This window comes from Micropterus salmoides, unplaced genomic scaffold (assembly GCF_014851395.1).
Source record: "Micropterus salmoides isolate LMB-PRFRI ecotype aquatic unplaced genomic scaffold, ASM1485139v1 Ms_hic_scaffold_23, whole genome shotgun sequence".
NCBI classification, from domain to species: Eukaryota; Metazoa; Chordata; class Actinopteri; order Centrarchiformes; family Centrarchidae; genus Micropterus; species Micropterus salmoides.
Genome location: NW_024041484.1, coordinates 17,492,549 through 17,514,885, shown reverse-complemented (window position 1 = coordinate 17,514,885; position 22,337 = coordinate 17,492,549). Strand labels below are relative to the sequence as shown.

The 22,337-nt window shown below is 40.1% G+C and overlaps 1 protein-coding gene across 1 annotated transcript; it reads right to left on the bottom strand.

The window, feature by feature from the left end:
* Window positions 1–4,610: 4,610 nt before the first annotated feature.
* LOC119918260 lies at window positions 4,611–13,312 on the bottom strand. The gene is made up of 3 exons (XM_038738907.1): window positions 8,055–13,312; window positions 6,153–7,776; window positions 4,611–5,923 (listed from the first exon to the last, which is right to left on the bottom strand). The coding sequence occupies exons 1-3, from the start codon at window positions 8,119–8,121 to the stop codon at window positions 4,825–4,827; spliced, it is 2,790 nt and encodes a 929-aa protein (XP_038594835.1). The 5' UTR covers window positions 8,122–13,312; the 3' UTR covers window positions 4,611–4,824.
* Window positions 13,313–22,337: the final 9,025 nt, after the last annotated feature.

Sequence of the window (22,337 nt, the reverse complement as noted above, 5' to 3'; positions counted from 1 at the left end):
TCTGTGATTTGTCTGCTTCTGCCTGTGTGCGTGTTGCCGGTGCAGGTCCAGACCAGGACCAGATGATGGGCTGTACGTGTGCATGTCTAGAGGTCCCTCTGGCTCCCATGGTTTCTCTCTCTATCCCCTCCTCCCTCTCATTCTCCCCTCCCTCTTTCCCTTCTTTCGTTCTCATTTCACCCCCTTTTCTCAGCTCAACTCAAGCGCCACCTCCCTCTCACACATGCAATAGCACTCTGCTCTGAGGCAGCCATTTTAACCCTTCACAAGGACTTTTAAATCCTTCTGAGAATGAGTTTCAGAGGGGAGTGAAGTCATTATGGTCAATTCTAACTTTGGAGTTCAGGCTTAAGGTTGGAGATAAGATTAGGCTTGCTTTGACTTAAGGTTTAAGGTTAAATTGGCTGAGATAGCTGGGTGTCAGGGTTTGGGTTTGTCAGGTTTTCATGGTACGGTATAATAAGACAAACAGATGTGTGTGTGTGAAGAGAGAAAGAGAGACAGATGGGCCAGCGTCCCTATGCACAGCAAATTTGCATCTGTCTCTGTGCATTTCTTACAACTGTATTCAATTACTGTATGTGAAAAAAAATTTGCCACAAATTATACGCTGTCAATCGTAAATGTCATTGTAACATATCCATTTCCCGTTTATATATTTTCTATAAAATTGCTGCGGTTCAAACCTTTAACATAAGAAGTTAAAATGTCATTCAGTGGCTTCTTAGAATTGGAGCATATACGTTTACAAGCCATTGATACTGAGCAACAAATTTATAGAGACATTTTAACCAAATGGACAAATTTACAGTTATTTTTCAGATCCTGATGTATCATGGGAAGGAGGACTCAAAGAATCATACACATGAAAAAGAGGACCGTCAGCTGAATAGCGCCACAGCTCTGTCTGCTTGTCTAATCGTCTGGCTGGCTCACAAGTAGGGTGTGGTTTAATATCCTGTTCCCTATGTTCTTTTCTGTCTTCCTATTCTCTCTCAGCGTGGCCTGATTCCTGTAAGACCGCACTGAACCGCATGCTGGTCAGCATTAGAACAAAAGAATCACAAAGGGCTCAAATCTGTATTTTCAGCTACTGTATATACACCTACTGGAGTCAATAAGTGAATTATTCCCATTAAAAAAATAATTTCCAAAATTATGACTTTACTTTTAAATGTTAGTTTGGATAACAATGATAAAACAGCAAGACTCTCAGTCAGGCAAAGATAAACAACCACAGGAATACCAAAGATGTTTAGGTATTAGCACTTCATGCATTCTGCACAGCTGTGCCATCTCCCTCCAAGGAGAGGGGTGATGGTGTATTAATGGTGTTGTGGTTTGATTTTGCCTCCAGCATTATAACTGATCGCACTGATTTATAAGTCACGTCTGAGTGAAAAAGAATCAGAGAAAGGCAATGTTTTTTTATTATTTGAGGCAGAAAATCTAATTAAAGACTCAGAGAGATTAAGTTTACATAAGAATGTAACCAACACAGGTAAGTCCTGAGAGAGTTGGCAGTAAGCAAGCGTCCTTACTACAACTAATCCTGCAAACCTCCTGTTGGGATAAGCTTAAATATCAGACGGCATCCAGCACAGGATACAGAGGTACACAAATAAATTCACCATCTGCCAAACTACTTAAATGAGCACATGGGTTCAGACTCTATCAAGGGAGCAGTTCACATGATCTTTATGTATGCTACTCCCACACACACACGCACACCAGATGACTGTGGAACCAAGTGTGCGCACAGGTAGCATATACGCGTGAAGGCACATATGCATGAATGGGCTCACAGTCCAATCTGTGTGTTAAAAGAAAATATGCAAAAGAAAAAAGAGAGCAAAAAAGACAAGAAAAAGCAGACACAAAGCGGGGAGGAGGGTTTCGAGTGGATCCAGGTGGACATGTGGTGTTGTGATATGGGGTCAGGGTCCTGCTGGACCGTAGGGAGGTGCTGGTGAGCTCCCTGCCCAGCCGAGGCTCTTCCCTTCTGGACACGCGCTAAGCTGTGGAGCTTGGATCTATCCTTCAAGCTCTCCCTCCTCCCCTTTGCTCTCTCTTCTTCTTCTTCACCACCCCATTTCTCTCCTCCCAGCCCTCCCTCTCATCCCCCTCCTCCTGCTCTTCTTCCCCAGGCCCTATGGGTGCAGTGCCACGTTGCTGAGTGAACTTATTAGAGTGAGGGATTGAGGGGAAAAAAAGAGGGAAAAGTGCAAAGCACCTCCACGTGGGCTAATCCATTTTCTCCACTTCTGCCTTCTTTGTGCTTTTCTCTTTTAAGAAAATTCACTAATTGTTTCTTATGTATATTTTTTTTCCTGGCTTGTGGTCAAGTCGAATAACCTCACATTTTTAAAAAAGAAGTTCATGAACAACTCTTTTTGAAAATCTTATGACTCATGTCTGTGTGTGTGGACTGCGTATGTTTGAGTGTATCTTACTTGCATAGCTGAGTTTCCAGTCTGGGGCGAACTTTAAATACACCACTTTCCCCACAAGATAAACTTCCTGAAGCATATGCATTTTAATTGACACAATTTCTTATTTGGCAACTGGGGAAGAGCCAAATTCAATCTCCATTTTCATTTTATGTATCTCGTTTTACACAGACTTGCAAACAGAGGCGGCCCCTCATCAAAACTATTTTCCTATACATTATTGCCATCTAGTGGATATTTTGTTAACAACACATTTACGTTTTATATATATTGGCATGTTTACAGAGCACTTACTGCATGGGAGCTTTGTAAGATAAAACATAAGGAGCTACCACCTATGTGCTGCACTAGCAAATAAACACACGTTAGTCTTTGCTATAAAATCTTCTGACATGTGTAATTTGTCTTGTTTATTCATTAAACAGACAATTTCCATTATTCATTGTTATTGTTATTTATGCCTCTGTATTATGAAAGCCAAACTGAATTGTATCTTGCAGGATGGATTTATAAAACATTGTTTAACTTTTATAATTGAGTGGGTTAAATATACATTTCAAGTGCATTTTAGTCTTGTTTATCAGCATGTCACCATCCATCCATCCATCCATCGTCCACCGCTTATCCTGCGTACAGGGTCGCGGGGGGGCTGGAGCCAATCCCAGCTGACATCGGGTGCAAGGCAGGGCACACCCTGGACAGGTCGCCAGTCCATCGCAGGGCCACACATAGACGAACAACCACTCACGCTCACATTCACACCTAAGGGCAATTTAGGGTAACCAATCAACCTAGCCCGCATGTTTTTGGACGGTGGGAGGAAGCCGGAGCACCCGGAGAGAACCCACACTGACACGGGGAGAACACAGCATGTCACCATTTGTATGATTTTATTTTGTTCCACATTTTCATTATTTGAAATTGCACAGATTCTGACAAGTTAATGATATTCTTTTTCTCCAATGCGAATCCAGCAGGAATCATCACCAATAAACATGGGGATAAAAACTTATGGAAAATGGTAAAAATGCTCTACAGTGGAACATTTGGATCAGTGTCCATTTATGAGCATAGGAGAACTGACTTTGGAGTATTAAATTGTAGCAGTCATTGCCAGTTAATGATAGCGCAAACAAAGCAAAACTCAATTAAACCCCAACTTGAGGAAAGCTCAAATAATAAACAGCAAATGTGATTTTTAGTTGCTATTAAGAATTCTGTTGGATATGTTGGGCAAATGATTTCAGCCATTTACTGCTGTTTGTGTTCAAAGAAGCAATATCTGCTTCTCGATGTAACTGAGCATGCAGGACAAATAATTCATATGAGATATACTTCTCCCTGAAAGAAGCACACCTATTTTAGTGAGGCGCTAGCTCAGAGGGAGGAAGGAGCGGGGAGCTGCACACTACTATAACTTTGATATAATCCCTCAAAAGTCATCTGAGCAACCTATATAGAGGAAAGGATGGGTGATTCTAATCATTGAACTCATCACCATGAACATAGTAGTTCATAGAGAGGGCATTTATAGCTAGAAACCTCTAACATCCACATAAAGTTGAAGGAGCTTGCAAATACAAAAAAGAAAATCACAACGTAAAAAGAGTTTCAGGGAGTTATACATTTCACTGTGGTATGAAAATCATCTTCCAAAACATTTATATTGTTTTGTCAATGTGTGAGCAGGGATGTTTTAAAAACTGTCCCTGTTGGTGGAACTGCAGAGAGAACCGCTAAAACTCTGCTTATTTTAAGCACCCTTAATTTAATCTTCTGCCAGATGGAACATAAATACTTTTCGGCAGCTGTCTACTCAAATGTGCCATCGGGGATAGATCAGAGATGTAAAATAAAGATGATAAATGTGTCTTTGATTACCCATCTCATGAAAGTTTTGAGTGAGTTTGATTTCACTGCAAAGAATGGAAACCACTTGTTGGCAGGAACCTGGAAAATTTTGCTTTGGAAAATGGTCATGAGGAAACCACCAGTGAGGTCTATAACAGTATAAAGTCTGGTATACATTTGGTTACTGATAATGTAGTTAGACCTTTTCCTGTTGCATTTACAATAATAAATTGTTCTCAAACCCTTAAGGCAAGTTGGTAAAAACTCTGTGTGTCTGTGGAAAGAGAATGACTGTCATAAAAGCATCAGTGAGTCTCAAAAAATTTAATTTCATACACAATAAATATATTTTTACTCAGTTTCACCAATGGTTTCTGGTATAGAAATGGCACTCACCACATGTCTTGGATAAGGCTTACAAAGTAAGGCAGTAAGGACCTTAAACATGTATTTTCCCCCACTTACTGCTTAAAAATATCCTACAGGTAGCAGCACAATTGTTTGTATGCTTTCCCTTGAATATTCAGTAGAAGTGCACTACCTGGAATCCTCGTAAGCATCTGAAAGCCTGTGCATCCAGTTTTCCCATATCAATTAAATTGTGTTCCAACTGTACTCGTACAAGCCTGCTGAGAGTCAGACTTTTATTACCCCAGCAGAAAGCATCACGAGGCACTGACTGAATCTTGTTGTGTGTGAGTGCAACTGAGTGCAGAGCCTGCGGTAGCTGTCTGGGCACCTGGTGCAAGGTGTTGTGGCACAGGTCTAACAGGTGCAGAACAGGCAATGTCCTGAATGCCCCTGGTGCCACTTTGAAAATTTTATTCCTTGCTAAACCCAGGTGTTCCAGGTTTTTCAAGGTGCTGAGATCAGCTTTCTTTATGGAAGATATGAGGTTTCCCTCCAGATTTAGAGTTTTAAGTGAGCGGGGAAGGTGTCTTGGCACTTGTTTTAGCCTGTTCCCCTCTAAGTTGAGGCTTTCCAAGTGAGTTGCATTGAGAAGGGACTCCCTGACAAGACCCTTGTTTGTCAGTCTGTTTGCACTCATATCTAACACCACCAGATCGGATATCCCATTGAAGGCTCCTGTGCGGAACTGCACAATGAGGTTCCCTTTGAGGTAGAGCTCCTTAATGGACAGTGGTAAGCCCAGAGGAACCAATGTTAACTGGTTGTAATCCAGGTTCAGAGTGCGCAGGTTGCACAAAGGAGAGAAAACTGCATTAGGAAGGGATTCAGATCCATTACCCAGGGTGTTGTTGCTGAGGCTCAAAACCAAGAGGCCGGGGCACTGGGCCCAGGCTGCCTCAGACATCACAATCAACCGGTTATTGTCCAAACGAAGCTCCTCGAGAGAAACTGGAAGGTCAGTTGGCACGGTTTCTAGGAGGTTCTTATCAAGGTAGAGGCGCTTCAGAGCTGGGACCCCTTCAAAGGCTCCCTCTATGGCGCCATCTGTGAGCCAATTGTTGCTCAACACTAGGAACTCCATAGAAACATATTCATTGAGCAGGTCCAGCTGGATGCTGTTGATGTGGTTATTCATGAGGAGGATGTAGCGGGCATTATAGGGAATACCATAAGGAACATTATCCACACCTTTGTCTGAGCACTGGACCACTCTGGAACACAATACATAAAGAGAATAAGCATGTACATTGCTCTTCAAACCTTTCTGAAACCAATACTCCAACCACTCACATTGGAGAACATAAAAGCAGTAAATATCTAGACCTAGACCTGAATATTAATTTCAGAAACATCACTTAATAATGTAGTTAAGTATAGAAATGTATTGGAGGATATTATGTTTAAATCAATTATTAAATCAATCAATCTTTAATGTCATACCTTCCATAGCAGGCACACTCAGGCGGACAGTAGTTATCCATAAAGTAAGGAAAATGTGCTGGCGTAATGACCTCCTTCTTCTTCTCTGATGGCTTTTGGGTTTTATTGTCCTTTTTCCTTTTCTTTTCCTTGGACTTATTTTTGCTACTTCTATTGATTTTCGTTGGCCTCAATGAAGGTGTAGTTGTCAGCTGTGGTTTGGCTGAAGGTTTGGCCAGTTGTGGTTGAGGAAGAGATGCTTTATTTTGCCTCACTGTAAGTTTGGTGTCATTTTCCACCAGTTTAAATGCTTTGGGTTCGCCTGTGGGCTGTGTCATGTTTGGTTTATGTGTAAACTCGACCGGTTGAGCAGTGGGATTATTTTCATTTGATTTCGGTTTAGGGTTTGGCTGTTTTGGTGTTGCTGCAGTCACCTCAGGGATAAATTCAGTCTCTTGTGGTTGAACAGCGGTGTTTATATCCATTGTGGTTTGTATCACCGTCCGAGCAGGTTTAAACAGTAGATTTTTGACCATTACATCCTCTAAATTTGGGCCAGCCTTTGCTTCCAGTTCACTCTGCTTGAGATGGCGTCTAGGACTCTGTAACACCTCAGTGAGGAGAGAGACAGACCTCACCTCACCAGGAAGCACTGTTGAGACTGAGATGTGACTGATTGTTGTGGGATTGGAAAGAGTAACAGAGGGAGGGAAGAACTGAGGACTAACTTTGGCATAAAGGGGGCGAGGGAGAGAGGACACTAGAGAAACTTGTGTGGGTGTAACCAGAAGTGATGGAGGGACATTATGATGTTGAACAGGAGGAGAAGTAGTAGGATTTGGAGACTGAGTGATAATTTGAAGTGTGGCAGGAATCTCAAAGTCTTTCCCCAGTGGAGTAGAGGATGTGCTTAAAGGAGGTGTGAGATTGCCAAATACTATGTCATTTTCCTTTTCTCTTTCTACTAATTCATTATGGTTTGCATTTGTAATGCTCTCCCCCTTTTCTGCTCTTTTCCCCCTTTCCTCATTTCCTCTTTTCTCTTCCACATTCCCTTGATTGACAGTTACCATCTTTTCTATGTCCTCATTAGCGACCCCTCTAGTGTCCTCGTGATGATTAATCCCTGCAACCAACTTGCTTTCTCTTTCCTCTTCCTCTTTGTCTTGCCTCAGTTTTATCTTGTCATCCTTTCCCTTCTTCTGTACCCCTGTATTATGACTGTGGACCGCTTTTATTGTCTCTCGTGTTTTTGAGTTATCTGTCTGGCTCTCCTCATTTGCCTTCAGATTTGGTCCATCTACTCTTCTTTCCACTTCATCTACTTTATCTGTATCTTCCCCTAAAATTTTTGAAAATGTCGTTTCAGGAATCAGCCTTTCCTCACCTCCTTCCTCATATTCTTGACTACTGTCGAAGAAACCTATCATTTCAACTTCTATTTTTTCCTTCATCCTCGTCTTTTCTGGCTTTGTTTCTGGAGTCAGTCCTTCACTCCTCTGTTCCTCCTGTGTTTTCCTTCTCTCAGTGGATTCAACAGACTTTTCTTTCTCCTCCGCTGATAAAGAAACATTTCTCAGCGGCTCACTCCTCATCTCAGACTGGTGGTCTCTGTCCAGTGCAGCTATCTGGGTGACTGTCAGTCCTACAGTACAAAGAGAGCAACAACTTTCAGTAGATAGTTCACTAAAGTATCTACTACTTTTTTATGTAAAATACATTTTTTTCTTAATACAAACACCATGTTGCAACAGTTAGCATTCCCTTTGAAAGGCTAATGAAATAATTAGCATGGAAGTGTTTATGACCTGTTGTTTGGAGGACTGGGATAATTAGTAAGAGATTGAATCTTTATTTAAAAGTCAAAATTGTTACTGAAGTACAGTATGTTTTACTATGTGCTTGAAATGTTGTTATACTTACTGGGTTGCAGTACATATGAATATCCAGAAACTGTGAGGAACATAAGCAGCAGTTTGAGCACTTCCATTTTATCTGTTGAAAAGACATGGGGAGCAAAATCAGGAGGGGATTTAAGATGAGAATATAATACGAATTAGAACATTTTCTAGAAAGATTTCCATCAAAATATCTTTGAATATCTTTCAGTGGTTTTAACCCTGATGTTTTGTTTGGGGTCCTGGAGAGCCTGGGTCCTCTAACAACATACTTGAGATCATTTTAGTTTGATACTTTATGACTTTTCCTACTTTAATTAAAATTGCTCATAAACATGATTTTGAACTGATGAACTGAAAAAATGGCGCATTACTTCTGTTTGGGGTCTCAGAGACCCCAGCTGTAAAACATGGTTAACTACAATTCATCTGCTCTTGTCTGTGTATTACTTTTTGGCAAACAAAAGGAGCATATGTATGTGTGTATATTAACTGATGCCCTAACAATGTTTTATAGACATTTGTATTTAGTCACCTTCAGGGAGGGGTTACCACTTCAATACCTTCCTGCAAACTGGGTTTTAATAATGTCAGAAGAAAAGGAAAAAATGGCTGATTTTGCAAATATTGTTTTCAAATACACAATAGTGGAGTCTATGGATCACTAAACAACAAGGAAGTAAATTCAATGTCAACAAAATATCAGAGTTTAAGACATCACAATATAGCCCAAACATATGAGAAGGTTCAGATAATACAACACAGCCATTCAGCTTGATTTATGAGTGTCACTTACCTGACATGTTATGTGGCAGATCTGAGGTCCTGCATTTGTCAGTGTAAACCTGTTTCTCTGTATGGACTGAGAGAGTCCAGAAGAAATGGGGCAATCTTTGAACGGCACACCACCAACCAGCAATATATGACTTTAGAGATCTCTTTTAGTGACCCTCTCAGTATAAAGAGTTTTCTCACACACACACACACACACACACACAAACAAACACACACACACAGGAGGTAATGACTCCTCAAATGCCTTTATCTGGAAGAGAATTCTCACACTTACCCTCAACATCAGAGGAATCTGAAGGAACAATAGCGGGAAAGGCAACTTTAGGGAAGAGAGGTCAGAGGTGACAGTTGGTTTTTACAGTGGCTACTGTTTGCTCCACGGTGGGGAGACATTAGCATCCCAGTGGTTATATGTGGGTGACAAGTAGCTCCTGGAAACTGCTTGGCCTTTGACCCATATGCTAATAATCTTCTGGAAGTCTGGTGACTGCTGATGCTAATAAGTGACTTGTAGTTAAGGTTTGCTTGTGTTTTTTTCCAAAACATGCAATTGGATTTTGATTTGTTGTTTCCCAACTGCTTGAAGTTAGATTCTTGAATGGGCTTCGTCTCATGAAGGGAACTGTGAAAATATATTTTTTTGTCTATTATGACTAGTCTGGTCTGGTTTTTAAAGTCCTAATGTAAAGAAAATCATTTTAAATGATCAAAGGATGATAATGTTTTCTAGCTAAATCACAGATTTAAATTGAAATAAGATCTTCAGTGACATTTACAGATGTGGTTAAAGCTGGGATCAAAGTAAGACCTGATTTTTGTTACTTATACTAACCCATTCTTAGCCTGTCCCCTTGCCTCACTGTACAAGTGATGATTCTAGTGGTGAAGGCAAAACTTAAGTGAAGAATATGTCATGAATCAATTGTCATTCATTTTCAATTTAATCTGCAGATAATTTCTATCTTTAGTCTAATAAATGTCAGACAAAAATGTAAAAATCAATGTAAAAAAACAAAAGTACCCACCGTTCTACAGGCGACATCTTAAAATGTCCAAAAGATATTCAATTTATAATGATATAAATCAGAGAAAAGCAATAAATCCTCACACTGAGGAGCTGAAACCAGAAAATGTTTGATATTTTTGCATTTTAAATGAATTAAACCAAAATCAAAATCATGCAAAATTATTTTTCTTACGATCGACAAATTGATTAATAGACTCATTATTTCAGTTCTAGTTCTGGTCTAATACCTATGTTTATAATTTATCAGATCTTTATCATCAAGTTCTTAAATCAGTTTTCAGTTTTCTCATCAATACATTAGACCACTTAGACTTACTATTCACCATTTATTACTACAAAATGCATCTACTTCTAAAACATATCAGAAAGTGACACTGCATATGACAGTTTTCAAACGGATGTTTTCTTTACTTCTCAGCTGCACTATCTATATTTGGGTGGGAAGAAGTCTAGTTCCAGTAATCATACACTCTTTTTACAGCCCACTGGGTCTCAAAATATCAAGTTCTTGTCTGTGTTCTTTCATGTTTTTGTCACATTGTCCATCATGTCAGGTCATACACATGACTGAGCATTCCTTTTAGACTATCCCAAGGGTCCTGGATAGAGTTCACTCACATAAACACATTTTTAGTAACCCCTTCCAGAATATGCTTTGGACAGTTTTACATCTTGTCAGTGAGGCAAGGTGTTCATTTACTGTGTTGTAAAATGAGGTTATTTTGAGCTGGAAATTTGCTCAAGCATTTATGAGAATAGAACTTTGACCTAAGAAGCAGATTTAGAGTTATATGGATAACGCTTCAAATCTGGATTGAGGACTGATGCTACTCTGTCAGTCCAAATAGCTCAGTAAAACTGCATCTTGAAACAGAGAACTATCCTTCCATGCACACATGTGCTAAATGCTGACATCTAGTGTACAAAACATGAACTGTGAAAAGACTGAACTGCAATGCATTTATAGGCCACAGAGAGGCAGCATATACCCACGCATAAGTGCACTAGTTGCGCTGAGAGTACCTTGTGTTGCATAACATTGCATGGGGAAATACAGCAGATGTGTTAATGTTTTGTCTGTGTCCATGCCTAAATCGATTCTGTTCTTCTGAACCATGATAAGAAAGACAAATAACATCACCCACATGAATATTGAGTGGCAGGAAAATGGGGCTGATTGCAATAAAACCCATTAGAAGACGTCTCCTAACACCTTGAGCTGTGCATCTCATTTCCTGTTGAAGGTGACGTAATGTGTAGGAGATGAGGTGTGAAAGCAGCAATAATGGAAGAAGCAGAGAGATGGGGGTGGCTCCTTATTAGACCTGCACCTGTTTTAGGCTAAAAATACCAGTGTTTTTCAGTGTGTGTAGGCCTACTGTATGTGTCCTTTTGAGGGATTCAAAATGGCCATTTCCTCTCCTTTTACCACAAATAATTACCCACATCTCTTGTTTTAGAGACAAATTTTAAGACATTGCTTTGTTTTACCCTCCCTTTAACCACTTACAGTAAAAACTCCACTTTATCTGTCTCTCAAGCTTTGATACCACATCTGCAGCTTTAAAAATCCCTTTCACAGACAAAGCTTGTGATATAAAATCTGTTTGTCTGGGCTTTTGCCTTCTAGCTAAATCACTTCTACAGTTGAATGATTGTTTCCCAGTGCACACAAATGCCCTGACAGCTGCCCAGCAGCCTCAACAGTTGCCCTCACCCTTGTAGTTTTTTTTTTTTTATATTCTTTGGCAAGGCCCCAAATGTAAAGAAATACATTTTAAATGATGAAAGAAATTTTTCCCCCTGAACTAGGTCACAGATTTGAAGCAGCATAAGTGGCATTTACAGATGTGGTTAAATGCTAGGATTTGGGTTATCTTTTTGTTATAAAAGCTCATTTGAAGTTCTGGTTTCTGAAGCTTGGACATCAGAAAAGAACCTATTTACCGTTACCTCAGTGGAAAAATAATGAGTCTCAGTGGTGATGTGTCATGGGTTTGTCACCAAAAAACTGAGGTCAGGGCAGGTAAGTGGCCTCACAGTCCAGTATGGAATTTGCATGAGGTTTTGGTCTGAATGGGTATATGTGTGTGTCCACTGGCGGGTACGAATGAGTAAATGTGAGTATAGGTGTGTGTCATTTTAGTCAAATGTGCGTGTGCGTTGCACCATAGAGCTTCTGGTGTGTATTGATTGTAGGTTATGGTAATTGGACAGATAACTGATGACAACATTAGCACCGCTTGCCTTGGGTTTTTTTCCTTTTGAAGAACAGTCTAATTTACAGTAAACAGACCAAACATCAATATGATGTAACTAGAGGGCATAAATCCAGGAGGGAGGGAGGGCAGAGAGAGAAGAATTGAGTAAAATGAGGTAGTGGGAAATACAGGCAGTAGAAGGCGAAGGCTTGAGTGACAACATGGCTGTGCAAAATTGAACCAACCCCCAAACTATCCCATCTGCTCGGAGCATGACTGCTGGCAGTATGGCAGTGGCAGGGGGTTAACAAGGGCAAAGGTCACAGACTGTGATCAATTTGTTAGCTGGATAAGACTGTCAGGCCCACATTTGTGTGCAGCGTGTGACTCTCTGGACAACAGCACACAACAGAACAGTGTGCAGATTGTACTGCAAATTTTCTTTTTCTAATGTAATTTCTTTGACATTATATACAAATAGTCCTGATATTAGGCATTTGTGGACAAAGTAAACATTAACAAACATTGACCATTCCAGGTCGGAGGTATATGGCAGCAGAAAAGAGACTGGTACTGTCCAGGATGGTTAATATTTTTGGGCAATTGAACATTTTAGATGTTTACGAAAATCGAAATGCCAGACTGTGCTCTCTTGACCGTACTGGAGTGCCCTAGTGTCAAAATGAGCTAAAGTGAAAAGAAAATAAGAATTTAGGTCAAGTAGTTTTGGTTTGTATGAGAATGACAGAGACAGGAAGTGCACAGACTATGCGTTATTCTTTCTTTTGCAGAAGTTTCTTTCCACATCAAAATATTTTTCCTGACTTCTCTACAAAGAGGGTGGGAGCCATCATGAGTGAAGGCCCCATAACAGTCTGTTGTCTTAACCCTGCCTAGAATAGCTCCATCAAATTAAACCTGTGTTTTTATTTTAGTACGAGTTCTTGTGTGACAGAAAATGCAACATGACTGGAAGCTTTGGAGAAAAGAGGGATGAGGAAGAGGGAGGCAAAATAAGAATTTTAAGCATAGAAACACCAGTTTAGACTTCATCTTTCAGGCTCTTTTTACACTTAGCTTTGAAGTTTGAGTGAGAAAGTCCCATGAAATCAAAGGCTCCAACTGGCATAGAAGTTATTTCTTTGGTGTTAATGAAGCTTATCTAACAGGTCTGCAGGTCAGTCAGCTCCTCATAAACAGCACAACCATGGTCAGGACAGACTGATCAAAACAGGTCAGGAAAAGCTGGCGGGACCGGGACACTGCACACACTGAGAAAGTAAAATATTAACATGGTTTACACTTTGACTCAGTCAGTAAGCTGTGGGAACAGTGCAGAACATAAAGGAGGTTATTATTTTTTCATTAGAAAACAAATTAAACTATGAAAAAAAAATATACATTCTTAGTTTTATCTTCCTGTCTGTTGTTCTAATGGTGCTTTCAGACCAAAAGCGAAGTGAGTGTTGGGGTCACTGCGTTTACATACAAAGTCAATGCAAAGACGTGGAGAGCAGCGATTTCCTGTCGTACGGTGTGGAGGGCGCACTGCCGGCGACGCGAGGGCCTTCAGGTGAGTTGAAAATTTTCAACTCAAGTGAGAAAGTTGCATGACGCTAAGTCGCGATAACTTATCAGCGTTGACATTATCCGGACGTCACTGACGGCTTCAGAGCGTTGTGTGGAGAGGGCCAGGCAGAGCGGAGAAGTAAAACACCGCTGGCCCGGCGGAAAAAGGACAGACAGTAAGTAACACCCATAATACTCGCGGGAGGAGCTCGAGGTGTAACTTTATTCTAGCTATCATTGTACTTGTACTGTGAACAAGTTAGCATAGCATAGCCCTGACCGATCCAAACTCCATTCAGAAAACAAACATTTTAGAAGTTGTTGTCATGCAGTCTTGCAGACCTGACAAAACATGAATAAAAAAGTTTAACAAATCAGCATCAAATTGTAGTTATTTTGGCATCAGTTCTGTTTATTGCTATTAAATTACAGTTGGGTTCATACAGTTGTAGTAATCGCAAGTTGTGTTTATTTGCGTTATGGCGTTGTGTGTGAATACTTGCCAGTTGTCCAGCAATAAACCCCGTGCGAGGAAAGTGTTGGGAGGATTAAATTCGCGTTTGGTCTGAATGCACAGTAAGAAGACTCCTTCTACAATGAACTCTCACTTTGAAGAATACATCTCAGGGGGCATATTGATTGCTCACACACACAGACTCACATGTACAAGTCTTTGCATCCTCACAATTGATGTTTCCCATGGAGAAGACAACTGATCCATTCATTTTTTCCCTTCTCTCTAAGTGGAGAAGAGGACTGTAAAAGCAACAATTTGAGGCAGCTTTGACATTTGGCCACCACATATTGCTCTGAAGAGCAATACTGAAGCGCTGTAGCAGAGCGGCTCCTTTTGTCCTTTAAATTACTCCATTGTTCCTCCAGGGTGGGTCATATGTTGCTCTAATCTCCATTTAGAGCACAATGATGATATTGCTGAGTGTGTATGTGTGTGCACGCGTAGCTGATTATTGAGAAAAGCTCACCATATGCTATATGAAGCATGTCCATCTACTAGTCTGCACTGTTAGACTCTACAGCCTCCCACTTCTGCCTTTATTCTCCGCACCAGCATGGATGCACCTCGTCACATAGCATTTGCAGTCCACAGAGGCAACAAGTGTGAAATATGTGGGTGGAAAAATGCACAGGATGTATATAGGGGTTGTATTGTTTCAGCAGGACACAGGGACAGATGGACAATGTTTTGCTGGGTGATGTGGGTCACTGGTCCTGGTTAACAATTCTCCTGTTCTATTAAGTAATCTGTCACACTGCAAAACACGTCTATGGACAAGGTCAGAGTTAGATTTGTTTTTCTTTCTTTCACTTCTGATTTCCTCTTTCAGTACAGCATGACACATAAACAAGTCCCTGCAGATGTTCTTTAACATACTACAGCCACTGCTTTGCTAATAATTAGCTACTCTAATCAATATCTTTAAATAAATAGTGGGTCAAATGATGTACAATGTGAAAGGTGTATTTCAGCTCATTGGTTTGTACGCTACCTACCCAGAAAAAACTTCCAGACAAAGTTAGAAACAAGCTAGTGAACATAATGGAGCATTTAGAAGATAAATATCCACACATTTTCCTCAACGGTTGGAGGAGACAAAAAACAGAGCTAAAAGGACAGAGAAAATTGGACTTTCATTTGCCAGGTGAATGTTTCTGAATGTTTTCCTGTATTTGCTGGATGTATAAGCGGGCAACTGCATGCAAACAAATTCAATAGAAAGGGCGATAATGAAGCAACTATCTGTATTAATAAAAAGAAAAATGTTATAAAGGGGGAAAATATGTTGTTCTAATCTTATTTCCTTTTAAAACCTTATGAAATAACTTTGTTTGATACTCTTTACTCAATATGGATTGACATCAGGACTTGGGAAGCCTTTAAAATAAAACTTTTTGCACATTTTGCATACAACAAGCTGTTTCAAACTTCTATAAAGTTAACCTATCTTGTTGGCTTTTCCCCTTTATCACATCCCTGTATTAAAAAGTAGTATTGAGAAAAGCAGACAGAATCAGAGAAAAAGTATTTATAGTCCTCTCACCTTAATTATTTACCATGAAATGTGGAAACACAAAGAACACACAATGCATACAAATTCTAATAAAACACAAACACATAAAATTGTAAATGTAATTTATTCTCATATTTAAAAAGCAGATGCCAAAAATAAAGCTAGTGCAAATGACTTTTTACCATAACATCTAAATCAGTCCACATTGTGTATCTTTGTCTGTGTGTGTGTGTATGGTGAGGGGCCCTTGTTATTATGTCCTGCTGCTTTTCAATAGAACAGCTGTGGGAGCCTCCTGTCTCCTCTGAACAAGGCACAGGCTGCCTGGCAACTGCCCTCCCATTGGCCAACTTTCCACAACCTCTGACCAATCACATGGGCTACGCGGTGAGGACATGAATGGGGGAGAAAAACACAACAGAGAGAGAGAGAATAGAAAGGATTGTGAGAAAGTTTGCCATGAAAACCATGCAAGGAGTTGAGGAGAGCGATTTCAGCTCATGTTTCCAACAGGGAGTGATAAGATTGAGTAAGCAGAATGCGAGCACAGAGACTAATCATACTTAAAAAGGAGCACTTTAAAAAGCTTTAACCTCTATCCAAACAGATTTGCATTTAAAGCTTTTAATGTTTCTCAAATCCTGCATCTGGTAAATTCCAGCATTCTGCTCTATTAGCTTTGACATTTTTAAATACAATGGAACAATTCTGGAAGGGAACAAAATCTATACTTTTTTAACTTTGGCAATCTTTCCCTTTATATTACATCCACAACTATTGCTGATAACAACAGTTTGTGTGGAAGTTTTCTAAAGTCACAGCCTTAACAATAAACACACTCAGAGACGCAAGACATGAAAAGATGTGACAAAAACCAGACATAAGCAAACAAAAGACCCACACATACACATTTCTTGGGATCCACTCAAGGCGAGTCCGTTTTGAGTGACAACAAGAAGGTGGTGGCTTCTCTATTGATGTTGTCGGCTTTGTGTTTGGCAGGCTGAGACATGCCACTGCAAAACCTGCATTTCCAGGGCTTTGAGTGGGCTTACTGGGGGATTTGAGTCACATCTCTTGGGGATAATAGGTGTTTGTTTTACAGTAGCTGTGACGCATGCAGTTGCTAGATGTGAGCTCGGCAGATGAGACATTTTTTTTGGGTGGACTGCTGTGGGTGATAAACAAGAGTGTGTGAGTGCAGACAAAACTTTCAGTCAAATCTTTGCTTCAAGATCTCATCTTTCTGCATCCTCTGTGGGTACAGTGTATAGCAGGCATGTGTTTATGGTGTATGTGTTTTGCAGACCAGTTGGTAGGCTCTGCGCTCAGATACATCCTGTAATTACCAATCAAACCGGCATGCAGATCTTTGTGAGAATGTTCGACATGACACACAGCTCTTCTCTCCCCTGGAGGTCACACTTCCTACGAAATCTCAGTTGCAGTTTCTCCTGAAAAAAACCTGTGAAGATACAGAAACACAAATAAGGAGTGAGGTAGCCTGTGTGATCTGGTAAAGAAGAAGGCTATAAACTGCCTAGATCTGCGTACTTAAAAAAACATGTGCAAACACTCTTGTAATTACAGATTGACACACGCAAACTGAATCCACACACGGACATAAACATCAGCAGCAGCGTCATTTGTCGCAGTGTGAAATACACAACCATATACAGAGAGGACGATATGCTGACATGGTGAAATGGTGGGTGACTCTGAGTCATTGGATATGATGACCACCAGCAGCACCACAGCATGATGATACAGCTGACACAGTTCACACAGCTCATGGTACATACAGTACATAACTGTCTGCCACAGACAGATAAGTGGCCAAAATTCACTGCACACATGAGAAGCAACAGAATATTCATGATGGCATTTTATTTTGTAAAAATGATGAAAAGGTTGGTAGATTATTTAATTAATTGAATTTGCAACTTTTTGCCAGTTTAAATCATTGTAAAATCAACCTCTTTGTGAACACAAATTGTGACAACTCTGCTTTAGACTGGGAAATTTTGATGGGCGTTTCTTCTTGACAATCTCTAGACTTCACTGTCTTTTGATTTTGATTAATGGATCCTCTGGTTTCTTTCAGGGTTTTTATTCATTTCCATGATTTTTTATAAAATATGCAAGATGCAAGTGTATACTGTTATATTATCTAAGAAATAATATAAATGTACTGTAATTGAGTGCATGAAACCCATTCATCTTGGAAACGCAGCATACATGATTACTGTCAGACCACAGAAAGTTCTGGATATATTATGTACTGTCATCTGTTCTGTGCACAGCAGACATGCCCCAACATGCAAAAAGATTCAGAAATGAAAGCACTTGGTTTCTCACACAGGGATGGCAGGTTTATTAGGCATCTTTCCTGTGACAAGTAATTTTCAGTTGAAGTAAAGCAAAATTTATTCAACTTGTCAGTGTATGATTGCAGACTAATGAAACCTCAGGCCTCTGGGGCTACAGTGGAAAATCCTTCCATTCCTTTCCTGCTTTTAATAAATGAAGTAGATAGAAAGTAGGCTAGTTGGCTTTTCAGGACAGGGGCAATTATAATTTAATTTATACTTTCAGGATTAACTATTGTTCTGTTCTTTAAAAATGTACATTTAGTTATATACTCCTAACGTCTTCCATCAAGTTAGCAGTGCCTGCCCTCTCAAGGACAGACTCCAACTGTTGTTGTACATCTTGATGAGCTGTCATTCTTTGAAATGGCAGCTATCATAGCCTGAGGCTCAAACTGGCTCTAACTGTAAAGTCACCACAGCTGTTAAAGAGGGAGACAACCAGTGCTGGCAAACTTCTATAAAAATAGTAATGCTGGTGTTAAGGAAATTTTGTTTGCTGTATGGCTAGTGTTGCTGTTTTTGTCATTATTTCTTCCTGTCTGCAAGTACTAATGTTTGGATGATTTTCATCACTGAGCACAATGGCTCACTGTTTGCTGTATTCCTTTGACACACTCACGACAAATTCTGTAAACCCCAAGATGTATTGTTGTCACAGAAAAGCAAATTTTGAAATTTGTGTTCAGTTTTAAAGTACAAAAAAGGGTTTGCTCACCTAAATCACAACGGGTAACTCACAAAGCATGCTATTATTAGTTTTATCACTACTACTACCTTGGTAGGATGTATAGAGTTCCATTGGAAACTACTCCCAGGGAGGTCAGTGGATTATACAGTGTAACCAGGAAGATTCGTAACGTTGCTATAGTTAAATGCTAGACCACTTCACTTTAATGCTGTAATGATTTTGCAAAATTTAAAGGCTTTCAAGCTATGCATCATCAGTGACTTAAATTTTTTTTGCGCTATCAGCAACTTTCACCAACTATCAGTAACTTCAACGCTATCATTGACTAACAAATAATCTTCAAATGCGGTACCAAAATAATTAGGTTTTATCAGATGAGAAATCAGATTTGTGTGAATTTAGTGTGTTTGTTTATAACGGTTGTACGCCTGTTCTAAAAACCATGAGGGATTGGACTATATGTTGATGTACAGTTTATTTATACCAGAATAAATAAGCAGTTGGAATAGGTTTAGATATATTAGTTGTTAGTTTTTTAAACAACACATATGTGGTCTGGAATCTCAGGGGTATCAACAGGACATTGACCTGCCCTCATTGTGTAACAAAACTCTGAGAGGAGTTTACCCAAGCTGACCAATCACAGTTCAAATCAATATTGACTCCAGCTCTTCCCGAGACTTTGTGTTTGAGAAAACAGCTTCAGTCCGCTCCTACTGTGCTGCCCAGACAATCCCAGCCTAATCCATGGAGTCCAGTCCTGGATTATGTCTGCTCCACCCACAATCTCCGCATTATGGAAATTAGACAGGATTATATGAACTCACACACACAACAGACAAAGAGACATGCTCCCAGCTTAAAATCACTGCAACATTCACTGGACATCTTTCTGTTTTCCTGAAAACAGCGATTACACCTGTCATTTCCCCAGATTAGTTGGTTTAAGAAAATCAGCTCCACATAACAAACAAAGAAATTATACTGATTTCCTCTTATCTGGCAGGAGTGGGAACAATATGGCAAGTCTCAAATGCAAATTTGTTTTGTTTGGTGCATGGGAACATGTTGCCATAGTGACTGTGATACCCATATCTTGGTGAATGTGTTATGCAGGATTGTGATTTCAAGCTTGAACAGATGGTTTCAATTGAGTGTCACAGAAGGTGTGTGTATGTGTGTGTGTGTTGGTTAAGAGTAAGTAGATGGTTAAGAGTTGGTTAAGAGTCGTTTGGAGACCAGCCATCAGGTGACACAGCCACTGTCAGCTCGCGTGCTGTGTGACCCCCTGTCACCAATCGGTCACATAGTGTGAACGCCACAACGACTTCAAGACTCCCGTCACAAGACGACAAGTTGTGTAGTGTGAACAGCACGGCCATCAGCCAACGCTGAAAGTCGTGTAGTCAGCACGAGCCTTAAGTAAACGAGGGAGAAAAGGAATGATATTTTGTGAATGTGTGTTATACGTCTGCATGAGACCCTGTGTGAATGTGTTTTGTGCATGTTTGTGTGTAGTGGTTTCATCATATCAGATTCAGATTCAGATTCATTAGCCATTTGCAGTATAAAACCACATTGGAAAAGAATATGCAAGAAGCTCAAAGTGCAATGTCACCACATAAAAAACATAAGAAACATAACATAAAACAGACAAGCAATTGCCACAAAAAACTCTACAAACTCTCACAAAAAGTGATCACAGCTTGGGGAAACAAACTGTTGAAATGGCGAACATTTGACAGAGTGATACCTTCTCCCTGAGGGAAGCATCTCAAAGAAGGCCCCTGCAGGATGGCCTAATGCATTATTAGCAAGTTTTAAAGCTCGATTCAAAAGTCTAGCTTTATATGTAACCTCCAGGAGTGGCAAAGTACAGCCAATGATCCTGCTGGCTGAGCGAACCACTTTGTTCAAAGCCTTCTTCTCTTTCAAGGTGAGATTACCAAACCATACAGTAATACAACTAGTTAGGACACTCTCAATTACACAATAGTAAAAGTTCAAAAGAATCTTCGAAGCCTACGTAAAAAGAAGAGGCGCTGTCTTGCTTTCTTAGCAATTTTAGTTGTATTAGAGCTCCAGTTCAAATCATGCGAAAGAGTTACACCTAAAAATTCACATTTCTCAGTAATCTGCACATCGGAGTCATGGATAGTAAGAGGCACATGATTCCTATTGTGACAAAAATCAATAACAAGTTCACATGTTTTTGAAGTGTTCAAAAGCAAGTTATTTTCCTTGCTCCATTAAACAACATTCTCCACCTCCTCGAGATAATGAGATTCATCGTTTGAACTAATCAGCACATTGATAGTTGTGTCATCTGCATATTTGATTATCACATTATTAGCATTGGATGCTTCAAGGTCATGAGTATACAATGTGAACAGTAGGGGGCTCAAGATACACCCCTGCGGTGAACCAGTGCTAACATACAACTCATCTGAAATACAACCATTAATTTTGACCCTTTGTGGTCGACAAGTAAGAAAATTAACAATCCATTTACAAATGGCATCATCGAGTCCAAGATATTTCAATTTATGAGAGAGCTTTGATGGGACCATTGAATTAAAAGCCGAACTGTAGTCTATAAATTGCATTCTAGCATATGATTTATGTACATCTAGATGCTTGTAGACCGAGTTCAAAGCAAAAGAAATGGCGTCTTCTGTTTTTCCTATATGCAAATTGTAGTGGGTCCACAGACACAGGGATTTGATCTTTAATAAAGTCCAACACCAACCGCTCAAAGGTTTTCATCAGGACAGATGTGAGGGCCACTGGCCGATAGTCATTCAGACTCGTCACGGGTGTCTTCTTTGGCACTGGAATTATTATTGATCTTTTAAAGCTAACTGGAACAGTGCACCTCACAAGTGACAAGTTGAAAAGATCAGTCAGAACAGGACTAAGTTGCTCGGAGCACAGTTTAAGGACACGAGGAGGAATACAGTCCGGTCCAGGTGCCTTCTTGACCTTCGTCCTGGACAAAATCCTCTGAACGTCCTCCTGAATGATGGTAAAACTCTGCTCGTTACAGGCAGGAAAAACAACAGGTTCAACATTTCCAATTTCAAAACGACAATAAAACTCGTTTAATTTGTTTGGCAAGGATAGGTCATCATTAGTAATGAGTCCTCCTTTAGGTTTCCAAGCGATGATAGAATTTAACCCTTGCCACATACATCGTGGGTCCGCCTCCATGAAATGTCCCTCTATATTAACTCCATAGGCTCGTTTAGCAGCTTTAGTTGCTCGCTCCAAAGAATATCTGGACAACTTGTAAGCAGCAGCGTTACTTGATTTAAAAGCCACGGCCCGCTGTTGTATTTTCCTATTCACATCACCATTGTACCACGGGTTCTGACTAGCATACGTTTTATTACCTTTTTTGGAACACAACAATCAGTGCAAAAGTCAATGTACCCAGTCACTGCATCACAATACTCATCCAGATTATCTGAATGGAACACAGACCAGTCAGTAGCATCAAAGCATCCTTGTAGTTTCTCTTCACTCTGCTTCGTCCAGCACTGAACAATACATGACGAGGGTTTTGATTGTTTATTCCTCTGTATATATGTAGGAAGAAGTAACACAGAGGAGTGATCTGATTTTCC

What these genes read in the sequence shown, in the direction of transcription:
- LOC119918260 (XM_038738907.1), bottom strand. Translation starts at nt 8,121, where the DNA reads ATGGAAGTGCTCAAACTGCTGCTTATGTTCCTCACAGTTTCTGGATAT. An exon ending in TTCATATGTACTGCAACCCA is followed by an intron (nt 7,777 to 8,054) that starts GTAAGTATAACA and finishes TTTGTACTGTAG; the next exon opens with GACTGACAGTCACCCAGATA. An exon ending in GAGTGTGCCTGCTATGGAAG is followed by an intron (nt 5,924 to 6,152) that starts GTATGACATTAA and finishes ATTGTGTTCCAG; the next exon opens with AGTGGTCCAGTGCTCAGACA.